At 46.3% G+C, this 12,774-nt stretch overlaps 1 protein-coding gene across 4 annotated transcripts in view; it reads left to right on the top strand.

Moving 5' to 3' along the window:
- LOC119954877 (anoctamin-4) overlaps positions 1–12,774 on the top strand; it is a 242,162-nt gene that overhangs the window by 61,288 nt on the left and 168,100 nt on the right. For all 4 annotated transcript variants that reach the window (XM_038780486.1, XM_038780489.1, XM_038780490.1 and 1 more), the window contains exon 3: positions 7,441–7,686. In XM_038780486.1, the coding sequence (XP_038636414.1) occupies positions 7,441–7,686 (246 nt within the window). The remainder of the gene's footprint in view (positions 1–7,440; positions 7,687–12,774) is intronic.

Genomic DNA, 12,774 nt, shown 5'->3' with positions numbered 1-12,774 from the left:
ATCTGTATTCATAACCATTACTTCATAACATTGGTTTACTTCCATCAAGGCTGAGAGGGATGTTTCCTCTTTAGCCTTCTAGCAGAACCGTGAGAGCCACCTTCTCTCTCACTACCTATCTCCAACTGCAATCAAATCAGCACAACTAAAACTTTAAAACTTCTCTACCTTATAAGGCCCCAATTGCTAAGTAACGGCAGCTGGTGTATTTATTCTTCACGTCGTAGCCCTCTCTAAGCACAATAGAATCATAGTTGGAATTGAAACCAACTCCCACACATGCAAACACCTTTGTCCAGTGTGAATCTAACTATAGGATCTACCCTCCAGGCACAGAAACATTAAATTAAATCCACTTAAAACTATATCTTATTTCTAATGCTTCCCAATACAAATATCTCACTTAAAACAACCTTTACAGTGGAGAAGATGTCGCGAACACATGGCAACAAAATCAAATTCAGGAAAGTGTGAGGTGATACATTTTGGTGAGAGGAAAGAGGAGAGGCAATGTGAAATAAATTGTGCAGTTTTAAAAAAGAGTGCAAGAACAGAGAAACCTGGGGTGGGTGGCGGGGGTGGGGGTGGGGGTAGGGGAGTATGATACCCGGGGTGGGTGGTGCAGGGGTGTTGTCGTGGTGCACACATATCTTTGAAAAGTGCAGGGCAAATTGAGATGGCTGTTTTTAAAAAAAGTATATCAACTTTATAAATATAGGAAGAGAAAACAAGAGCAAAGAACTTACGCTAAATCTTTATAAAGTACTGGTTAGTCCCAGCTGGAGTATTGTAGTTAATTCTGGGCACCACACACAAGGAAGGATCTCAAGACCGGGTGCAGAGGAGATTTACCGAAATGGGATCAGGAATAAGTTAATGTGGAGAGACCGGAGTAGCCGGGAATGTTCTCCTTAGACCAGGGAGATTTAGTAGAAGTGTTCAAAATAATCAATGGTTTTGATAGTGTAGATAAGGAGATACTATTTCTGGCAGCAGTAGGCTGAGTATCCAGAAGACTTTTTTTGGGTGATGGACAAAAGAACTAGAGGTGAAATAAGGAAAATTTGAAAAAACATAGTGTCCGCGATTCTCCGAAATGGAGACAAAGTCCCGACGCTGGAGTGAAAACCGGAGTGTTTCACTCCAGCATTGGAGCCCGCTCCCAGCCCTCTATTCTCCCGCCCCCGGGGGGCTAGGAGCAGCGTCGCATATTTTAAGCGCGCTGAGCCTTGGCGCCACGTAAAAAGCGGCGCCGCGTAAATGACGCAGCCGACTTCGCGTAAATGAAGTCACCCGCACATGCGCGGTTTCCGTCCTCCCCGAGGCCGCCCTGCAAGAAGATGGAGGATGGATCTTGCGGGGTGGCGGAGGAAAGGAGATCCTCCTTTAGAGAGGTTGGCCCGCCGATCGGTGGGCCCCGATTGAGGGCCAGACCCCATCGGAGTCCCCCCAGTGTAGGAACCCCCCCCCCCCCCCCCCAACCACCACAGGCCGCCCCCCAGCGTTCCCGCTGTTCCCACCGGCAGCGACCAGGTGTGAACGGCCCCGGCGGGAACTTGTCATGTTGGGGCGACTGCTCGGCCCATGCGGGCCGGAGAATCACCGCTCGTCTATTGCAAACGGCGAGCGGCGATTCTCCGAGGGGCCAGCTGTGATTCTCGTGGTGCTGGTTTCGGGGGAGTGGGAGAATCGCATGTGGGTGCCGGGGCGGCGTGGTGGGACTGGCACGGCGCCCCGGCGATTCTCCCATCCGGCGTGGGGGGGGGGTGAGAATTTCGCCCAGTGAGTTTTGTAATCAAATCCTGTCTGTAGGGGATATATAGATATATAATATGTAAAAATATAGATATTTTTTGTTGAAATGTGGAATGGGCAATAAATAATGGCCTTGCCAGTAACAACTATGTCCCAAGAATAAATAATAAAAATAAGTTACTTAATAAACAAGCGTTAATTAACCTTGAGTTAATTCCCTGCTTCACAAATCCACTATCTTTTGTGATTTTCTAAAGTCTCTATTGTTTCATGGGGTTTTCGTGATCTTGATATCTACTCATGGGATTATTGATCAAATTAGGCAGCTTTTATTTTTGAAGCAGGCCAATAGGGAAATAGAAGACTGTTAATTGATAGAAGTGGATAGCTTCTTGTTCAATTCAATCTTCATAATTTGATACCAAAACGCAACACAATCGTGAATTAAAGTTGCATAGCACTCATCAAGTACAGAGAGTGAATAGGAGGGAGAGGGTGGAAGAATATTTGGATGGGGAAAATGCATAGTCGATGATAAAAGTATTTTAATGGCTTGCGAAGGCAAAAGGTGGAGAGTAAAACAGACAGAAGAGTGATTGAGAGACGGGCACATTTGAGAGGGAGGAAAAGAGAAAGAAAAGTGAGGAGAGATACAAAAATGAGAGAGAGAAAAGCGAAGAGGGACAGAAAGAGTAAAGTAAGAAAAGAGGGTGAGAAAACATGAGAGTCAGAGATATGAAAAGAATGGTGGATGGAATTGAGGGGAAATATGTGCAAATATCTATCGCCGATAACGCTCACCAGGCCATGGGGGAATCACTGATTAATCTCCCCGTGGGCTTTGTAGAATACGAATTCCCATGGTGATCATGCAGAGGGCCACCCAGTTAGGGCCTGTTCGAGGGATCTTTAAATGTGGCTCGCAGACCTGGACCGGCCATTTCCGAAAGTCCTGGGCTGGGATGCTTTGTTTGTCTGCCGTGGTAACAGTTCCATTTTCAGTTTAAAATAACCAGCTTGGCCTTTCACTCCGTCCTTCGTAGAATGATTGCACCATCATGACAGGTTCAGTCTGACCCATTGGTTTCTGTTGGTCCTGATCTGTGACAATTCAACACAGAAGGCTAGTGATAACAGAAGAGAAGGACACAAAGCCTGTAGAACGATGGTATAAATTCTCGAAACTCACACTGCACTTGAAGGGAACATAAGTCAGAAGTGGAGAGAATACATTGGCAAAGTTCTCATTCAATGGATTCATCCTTTACATAAATGGGCCAAATTCTTCACAAAATTAAAATCGACCCGTCTGTGCTGATTCATGAAGCTTTCCCTCAGTATTTTATACTTTGGGCAAGGGATTCTCTGCAGGATTCTGAACCCTGACCTCTGGCTCAAATGGAGGTCAGAAGGGCAGCACAGTAGCGCAGTGGGTTAGCCCTGCTGCCTCAAGGCGCCAAGGTCCCAGGTTCGACCCTTGCTCTGAGTCAGTGTCCGTGTGGAGTTTGCACATTTTCCCCTTGTTTGCGTGGGTTTCGCCCCCACAACAAAAAGATGTGCAGCATAGGTGGATTGGCCATGCTAAATTGTCCCTTGATTGGAAAAAATTAATTGGATACTCTAAATTTTAAAAAATGGAGGTCAGAAGCATGCACTGTGTGGCAAACAGGCACTCAATGGCCTGGAACGGCCAATCAGTGGTCAGAAGGCAGACTCGCCATCCAATTAAGAACAGCAGGCGGGCGGTCTCTCAAAGCTGGAGGGCCAATCAGAGACCTTCAGCTTGAAAGACGCAGCAGGCTGCCTTGGGAGGTAAGTGAGTGCATTTCAAAATGGAGCCACCTTCTCTCCAACTTCTTCAAATTTAAAATATAAAAGTACCTTTGCAGCAGAGCCAACGCTGTGGAATAGCACCGGGTGGTCTGTGGCTGCTGAAGCACACAGGCATGCAGGGAGGAGCTCTCGACCCACTGGCAGCACTGGCCCCACCAACCGGAGAATGTGCAAACTCTCTACAGACAGTGACCCATGGCCGGGGTCAAACCCAGGTCCTCAGCGCCGTAGGTGACAGTGCTAACCACTGCGCCTCCGTGCCGCCCTCCTTGCTTTAGTATTTTAGTGAACCAGCAAATGTGTAACAAAAGGGGAGCTGAATAAAGCCCCTTGTATGAACAATGACAGTTTGGAAACTGTCATTAGCTGTATTACCACATGCTATCCCCCTCAGCTGATGAATCAGTACTGTTCCATGTTGAACACCACTTCAAGGAAGCACTGAGGGTGGCAGAATATACTTTGAATGGGGAACTTCAATGTCCATCACATAGAATGGCTCGGCAGTACCACCACAGACCAAGCGGACTGGGTCTTAAAGGATATAGCTGCTAGACTGGGTTTGCAGCAGGTGGTGAGGGAACCAACAAGAGGGTAACCAATACCTGACCTCATCCTCACCTGCCGAAGATGCATTGGTCTTTGACAGTATTGGCAAGAAATACCACACAGTCCTTGTGGAGACAAAGTTCCCTTTTCACATTAAGGATACCCCTCATCGTGTTGTGTGGCACTACCACTGTGCTAAATGGGATAGACCAAACAGAATTAGCAACTCAAGACTGAGGTGCCATGAGGTGCTGTGGGTCATCAGCAGCAGAATTGTACTCAACCACCATTTGTAACCCAGCATATGCCCCACTCGACCATTACCACCAAGACAGGGGATCAACCCTGGTGCAGGAGGGCATGTCAGGAGCAACACTAGGCCTACCTAAAAATGAAGTATCAATCTGGTGAAGCTACAACACAGGACTATTTCAGTGGCATAGTGGTTAGCACTGGGACTGCGGGGCTCGGACCCGGGTTCGAATCCCGGTCCTTGGTCACTGTCCGTGTGGAGTTTGCACACTGTACCCGTGTCTGCGTGGGTTTCACCCCCACACCCAAAGATGTGCAGATTAGAGGGATTGGCCATGCTAAATTGCCCCTTAATTGGAAAAAAAATAATAATTGGGTATTCTAAATTAAAAACAAAACACAGGACTATTTGCCTGCCAAACAGCATAAACAGCAAGTTATAAATAGAGCTAAGTGATCCCATAACCAGCGCACCAGATCTAAGCTCTGTAGTCCTGCCACATCCAGCCGTGAATGGTGGTGGACATTAAACAACTCAGTGGAGGAGGAGGCTCCATAAATATCCCCATCTCAATAATGGATGAGCCCAGCACATCATTGCAAAAGATAAGACTGAAGCATTTGCAATGATCTTCAGCCAGAAATGCCAAGCGGGTGATCCGTCTCAGCAACCTCTGGAAGACGCTAGCATCACAGTCAAGCTTCAGCCATTTCGATTCACTCCACGTGGCATCAAGAAACGGCTGAAGGCACTGGATACTGAAAAAGCTATGGGCCCTGACAATATTCCTGCAATAATATTGAATACACGATGTCCAGAACTTGCCACAATCCAAACCAAGCTGTTCCAGTACAGCTACGACACTGGCATCTACCTGGCAATGTGGAAAATTGCCCAGGCATGTCCTGTACACAAGAAACAGGACAAATCTACTCAGCCAGTTATCGCCCCATCAGTCTACTCTCAATCATCAGTAAAGTGATGGAAGGGGTTATCAACAGCACTATCAAGAGGCACTTACTCAGCAATAACCTGCTCACTGATGCTCCGCCAGGGTCACCCACCATCTGACCTGATTACAGCCTTGGTTTAAACATGGACAAAAGAGCTGAATGACAGAGGTGAGGTGAGAGTGACTGCTCTTGACATCAAGGCAGCTTTTGACTGAGTATCACATCAAGGGGCCCAAGCAAAACCGGAGTCAATGGGAATCAGGGGGAAAACCCTCCACTGGTTGGAGTCACACAAATGAAGACGGTTGTGGTGTTTGGTGGTCAATCATCCCAGTTCCAGGATATCGCAACAGGAGTTACTCAGGGTAGTGTCCTAGGCTCAACGATCTTCATCTGCTTCATCAACGGCTTTCCTTCTATCATAAAGTCAGAATTGGGATGTTCGCTAATGATTGCACAATGTTCAGCACCATTCGCTACTCCTCAGATAATGGAGCAGTCCATGCCCAAAGACTTGGACAATATCCCAGCTTGGGCTGACAGGTGGAAAGTAACATTTGTGTCACACAAGTGGCAGGCAATTACCATCTCCTACAAGAGAGGATCTAACGATCTCCCTTGGCATTCAATTGCATTACTATCAACATCCTGGGTGTTACCACTGATCAGAAACTGAACTGGACTGGCCATATAAATAATGTGGCTCCCAGAGCAGGTCAAAAGCTCGGAACCCTGCGGCAAGAACCTCACCTCCTGACTCTCCAAAGCCTGTCCACCATCTATAAGGCACAAGTCAGGAGTGTGATGGAATATTCTCCATTTGCCTGAATGAGTGTAACTCCAATAATAATAATAATCTTTCTTAGTGTCAGAGGTAGGCTTACATTTATACTGCAAAGAAGTTACTGTGAAAATCCCCTCGTTGCCACACTACGGTGCCTGTTCGGGTACACTGAGGGAGAATTCAGAATATCCGATTCACCTAACAGCATGTCTTTCGGGACTTGTGGGAGGAAACCAGAGCACCCGGAGGAAACCCAGGTAGACACGGGGAGAATGTGCAGACTCCACACAGACAGTGACCCAAGCGAGAATTGAATCTGGGTCCCTGACGCTGTGAAGCAACAGTGCTAATCACTGTGCTACCACAGAAGAGAAACTGAAATGTTTAGAACATAATTAGATTTATCCATCATGCATAGGTGTATCCATGGTATTTGAATAGTATAAGAATAGGATCCACAATGATAACCGGCCTGATCAACTTGGACGCAATTTTGTGAAGGAAACAACTTGTTTTAAATAGTTGCCACTAATGTCCTGCTATAGAAAGGTTGCATAAAAACAATTCTGTTATTAGTGAATATGCATTAAAGCTTGTTGCTTAAAATCACTCTGGTTTGCGTCACACAGAGGTCATCGTTAGCATCATGGAATTTTTTTCATAGAATTTATAGTGCATAAGGAGGCCATTCGGTCCATCGAGTCTGCATCGGCCCTTGGAAATAGCATCCTACTTAAGCCCATGCCTCCACCCTATTCCTGCAACCCAGTGCCATCACCTAATCTTTTGACACTAAGGGGTAATTTAGCATGGCCAATCCACCTAACCTGCACACTTTGGACTGTGGGAGGAGACCGGAGCACCTGGAGGAAACCTACAGACACCCGGAGGAATTGCAATCTCCACACAGTCACCTGAGGCCGGAATTGAACCCGGGGCCCTGGAGCTGTGAGGCAGCAGTGCTAACCACAGGACGTTGCAGGACTAACAATTTGTATAGCAGTAGTGGGGGCACTACATGCAGCTCATCCCGATTCTGAGTGCCCACAAGACATTTTATTGACATATTTGGCATGTATTAAATGTATATAATCTTATCGATGGGATTATGTTTAGTGAACAAGCCCGATTTCAATCTTACGGCCCGCTGAGATGAAGCAGGAACACTCACTAGCCTAGGTTGCCCATCACAAGGGTGTAGTGACCATAAACATGTGTAATTCACAAAAAGCGAGTCTTTGATTGAAATGTGTGATTCCTTTCAAGCAATGTTTCAGGCCTTCCAGTGTCACAAAACTGTTTTCTTTTTCTAGGTTTTGACTTTGCAGGACAACTAGCCATTGGCCTCTCTGGATGGTCAGCGCCCTATCCTCAAGATGGCTCATTGCCTTCTCCTCGGACCCAGTACACATGCAAGGACTTCAAGCTGCCTCCTTCCAAAATATCTGTCTCACAGATGGAACAATCAGTCCCTGCCTCTTGTCCAGCTTCACTCTCCATCACACCAGTGCCTTCTTACTACAGCAGCAGCCAGGAAACTCTCAGCCAAGAAACTGAAGGTAGGTGAAATAACAAGTCACTTTTCCCTTTGTTTTTTTTTTATTGAAAGAGACAACGTGACATTTTGGCCAAATAAGGTTATTTACCTGTACTTGCATTTGAGCAGCACCTTCCAAACCCACGACTGCTACCATCTAGGAGGACAAGGTCAGTAGATACCTGGGAACACTACCACCACTTGGAAATTCTTCTCCAAGCCACAGTCCATCCTAGCTTGGAAATATATCTCCGTTCCTTCATATAATTGGGTCAAAATCCTGGAATGCCCTCCTAACAACACAGTGGGCATACTTACATCTCAGGGTCTGCAGAGGGTCAAGAAGGCGGCTCACCACCACCTTCCCAAGGGCAATTAGGGATGGGCAGTAAATTACACCTCCCAAAAATAAATATATTAGAAATAAAATAGCTGGGAATAGTTCCTCTTAAATAGGTCCTCCAATAACCACAACATTTATATAGCTCCATTAAAATAGTAAAACATCACAAAGCGTTTCTCAGAAGCGTTATCATACAAAATGGGGCATTAGCTTTTCTTTATTCTTTCATGGAATGAGGGTGTCACTGGCAAGGCCAACATTTGTTGCCATCCCTAATTGCTACATCATTTGTTACCAAACCCGCTGATGTTAAATGCTCGGATATCCTAAAAACCCAGAAGGGTAAATTGGAATATCAGTCTTTAATGGTGTATATTTTCAATTTGGTATCATGTGAGGAAAGATATACAAACCAGTGAGGAACAGTCCAGTTTTCCTGTAATCAATCATAAAAGAACATTTATTAACTTAAAAGAAACACACAAGAAAGACTACCATAGACTACAACAGTACACTTAACTACAATAATGACTATACACACACAGTATCTGATGAAGTTAATCCCTGTTCCCAGCTATCTATGCTCCTGAACTTTGACAAATGCCCCTTGTCCTAAAACAACGTCCCACTCAGTGTAACTAGAACAAAGAACAAAGAAAAGTACAGCAAAGGAACAGGCCCTTCGGCCCTCCAAGCCTGTGCCGACCATGCTGCCCGTCTAAACTAAACTCTTCTACACTTCCGGGGTCCGTATCCCTCTATTCCCATCCTATTCATGTATTTGTCAAGATGCCCCTTAAACGTCACTATCGTCCCTGCTTCCAACACTTCTTCCGGCAGCGAGTTCCAGGCACCCACTACCCTCTGTGTAAAAAACTTGCCTCTTACATCTACTCTAAACCTTGCCCCTCGCATCTTAAACCTATGCCCCCTAGTAATTGACCCCTCTACCCTGGGAAAAAGTCTCTGACTATCCACCCTGTCTATGTCCCTCATACTTTTGTAGAACTCTATCAGGTCGCCCCTCAACCTCCATCGTTCCAGAGAGAACAAACCGAGTTTATTCAACCTCTCCTCATAGCTAATGCCCTCCATACCAGGCAACATCCTGGTAAATCTCCTCCACCTTCTCTAAAGCCTCCACATCCTTCTGGTAGTGTGGTGACCAGAATTGAACACTATACTCCAAGTGTGGCCTAACTAAGATCCTATACAGCTGCAACATGACTTGCCAATTTTTACACTCAATGCCCCGGCCAATGAAGCAAGCATGCCGTATGCCTTCTTGACTATCTTCTCCACCTGTGTTGCCCATTTCAGTGACCTGTGGACCTGTACACCTAGATCTCTCTGACGGTCAATACTCTTGAGGGTTCCACAATTCACTGTATATTCCCTACCTGCATTAGACCTTCCAAAATGCATTACCTCACATTTGTCCGGATTAAACTCCATCTGCCATCTCTCCACCCAAGTCTCCAAACGATCTAAAATTCTGCTGTATCCTCTGATAGTCCTCATCGCTATCCGCAATTCCACCAACCTTTGTGTCGTCTGCAAACTTACTGATCAGACCAGTTACATTTTCCTCCAAATCATTTATATATACTACGAACAGCAAAGGTCCCAGCACTGATCCCTGCGGAACACCACTAGCCACAGCCCTCCAATCAGAAAAGCACCCTTCCATTGCTACCCTCTGCCTTCTATGGCCTAGCCAGTTCTATATCCATCACCTAGCCAGTTTTGTATCCATCCAACTCACTCTGTGAGTTAATACCAACTAATAGTTACTTCCTCTGAGTTATCTTTCGGTTTAGGAGAATCTTTCTTCCATTCAGTGTAGTTGTTCTCTGGTATATCTAAAACAAGCAGCTTTTAGGGCAGCATGGTGGCCTAGTGGTTTGCACATCTGCCTCACGGCGCTGAGGTCCCAGGTTCGATCCTGGCTCTGGGTCACTGTCCGTGTGGAGTTTGCACATTCTCCCCGTGTCTGCGTGGGTTTCGCCCCCACAATCCAAAAATGTGCAGAGTAGGTGGATTGGCCACGCTAAATTGCCCCTTAATTAGAAAAAATAATTGGGTAATCTAAATTTATTTTTAAAAAGGTGCAGCTTTTAGACTGGTGTTCTGTGAGAGTCCAGACCATTTGCTAGCTGTTTTCCTCTCTCGCTCTCTTCTTCTCTCCTACTGTCTCCAATTAACCCTGCTATGGATATATCGGTTTTTTTCCCTTTGATGTAATTCTATCTCAATAACACCTTGGACCGGCTTTCAGCATATTGCTGTAAATTATATTCTAATCTCTCCCCTGTGACCTCACCTCTTCCACAGTTCTAACACCTATTTCTGTGCACCATTGTTCACCCCCTCCCCCCCCCCCCAGTCACTTAAGTAAACACGTGTTTTCCTGTTACTAAGCTTATTCATAGAAACATAGACAATTTTAAAATCTCTTCAAACAGACACCTGCATCAATTCCATTCTTCACTTTATTTTATTCGAATCTTATTTTTTTAATCTTTGTTTTCCTGACTTCTTAAATCTTCCTTTTCTATCAAAGGCTTGACACATTTCACAGGGCATTTAAGAGTCAGACACATTGCTGTGGGTCTGGGGTCACATGTAGGCCAGACAGGGTAAGGGTGGCAGTTTATTCACTTACAGGTGCATTCGATGCAACAATTGATGATAGTCACCAATACTGAGACTAACTTTAATTCCAAATTTTATTCATTGAATTTAAATTCCACCAGTTGCTGTGGTGGGATTTGAACCCAGATCCCCAGAGCATTAGTCTGGGCCTCTGGATTGCTGACCCAATAATATTTAATCGACACTACCATGTCCCCTAGGGAGTTAAAAATTAAAGCAGTCGACTGGATTCAGGTTGCCCTCTGATGCACTATCAATTACGACGAGACGAGAGTAGAGAGTAATCGAGGCTTTATTAAGCAGAGATGTGTAGCCTCCTGCAACTGCTGCCGAAATGGCTGCAGCTCGGTGAGTGCACACATTTATACTCCGCCTACTGGGCGGAGCCAGCAGGCAGGAATCTACTCCCGTACCTGTAGTACAGGAGCCTTACCGTATTACCTCTCTTATACGTATTATACAAACAGTGGCGACTACCACACCCTCCTCCATGTGTTAGTGAGCACCACCCCGCCCTTCATTCACCCATGACATAATAATTATGTTATATTATTATAATAAATGCAAATTACTGTGGATGCTGGAATCTGAAACAAAAACAGAAAATGCTGGGAAAAATCAACAGGTCTGACAGCATCTGCGGATAGAGAGCAGAGCTAGTGGCCAGAATTCTCCAATTGTTGTGACTCACTTGTCCTGCGGGGAGCGTACCCCCGGCAGTGGGGTTGACAGCTGCGTGGGTTGGTTACAATGGGAAATCCCATTGACAAGCGGCGGGAAGGTAAAATCCTGCTGTCAGCGAACAGTGCGTGGTCGAAAAACACATGGCTGGCAAACTGGAGAATCCCACCGAACGTTTTGTGTCTGGATGGCTTTTCATCAGTCAATTCTAACTTTGTTAAGTGCTATTTCTCTCCTCCACACCTCAATGTCCTTATTTCTGCTCCCTCTCCTCCATCGTTCAGTCAGTATGATTCACCTCTTCAGAAAATCCCTGCCCACTTCCCTCAATCTCACCATCTCACTCTGCAATTTCTGAAGCCCTCCTATCAACCCTGCCTCTGATCCAAACTCTCTTCATGTTAAAGCAAAGTACTGTGGATACTGGAAATCCAAAACAAATACAAAAATTGCTGGATAAATTCATCAGGTCTGCAAATGTCTGTGGAGAGAAACAGAGTTAATGTTTTGAGTTCACATGACACTTCATTAGCACTGGTGCTTCACAGCTCCAGGGTCCCAGGTTCCATTCCCGGCTTGGGTCACTGTCTGTGCGAAGTCTGCGCGTTCTCCCCGTATCTGCGTGGGTTTTCTCTGGGTGCCATTCATTGGGCGCGATTCTCCGGCCTCGTTATGGCCTCGCTCAAGCAAAACGAGGCCGGCGAATAGTGGGAGAACCAAAAACGAGAACTGCGCCAGGCACCAGTTTGTGATGCAACCCATTCCTGTTGGCGAAATCAGGATCTTGCCATAGTTTGGTGAGAAACCCATGATCACCACATTTCCATACAATTAACGAGACCCCCCCCCCCCCCGACCCCCCATATCCAACAGCCTCCTGTCATTCAGTGACCTCCCCAGCAAGTGGTCATGCTGGTGCTAATTAGTACTCCCTTTGAAAAATCTGAACTTGGTGGAAGGGCTTCTGTGGGGAGCCAAGGATGGGAGTAGCCATCTTTGCTCACAGGCAAAGAGCTCGGGGCTGCTGGGCTTGCCACCCCAGTGCTCAATGGGGGTGGGGACCCTCAGTTGAGGGTGTGAGAAACCTCTGCAGGGATGGGCCGTCATGAGAGAGTGGGGGGGCTCTGGGGGGGCAAACGTGGGTCAACCACTCGTGGCATCACCATGCCAACCCCTGGATCATGCGTACCCATTCCTGAGGCAACCCTTGTCCCTGCCTGTCTGCTCCACCAACCATCCATTACTCCCACCAACTGCCAAAGCCTCTGGCCATGCGGCTGAAGGCTATTGCTAATAGGGAAATTGGCAATCGTGGTTAAGTGAGTTTTCACACAACCTAAGTGGATTCCCGTGGGTAGGCAGGTCATGTAGCATTGGGGGTTATTGCTGAGCATCCCAATCAGACCCTGATGTCTGGACATTGTGCTTGAA

The sequence above is a fragment of the Scyliorhinus canicula genome, chromosome 20 (assembly GCF_902713615.1).
Source record: "Scyliorhinus canicula chromosome 20, sScyCan1.1, whole genome shotgun sequence".
In the NCBI taxonomy this organism is placed as follows: Eukaryota; Metazoa; Chordata; class Chondrichthyes; order Carcharhiniformes; family Scyliorhinidae; genus Scyliorhinus; species Scyliorhinus canicula.
This window is presented reverse-complemented; position numbering and strand designations above follow the sequence as displayed.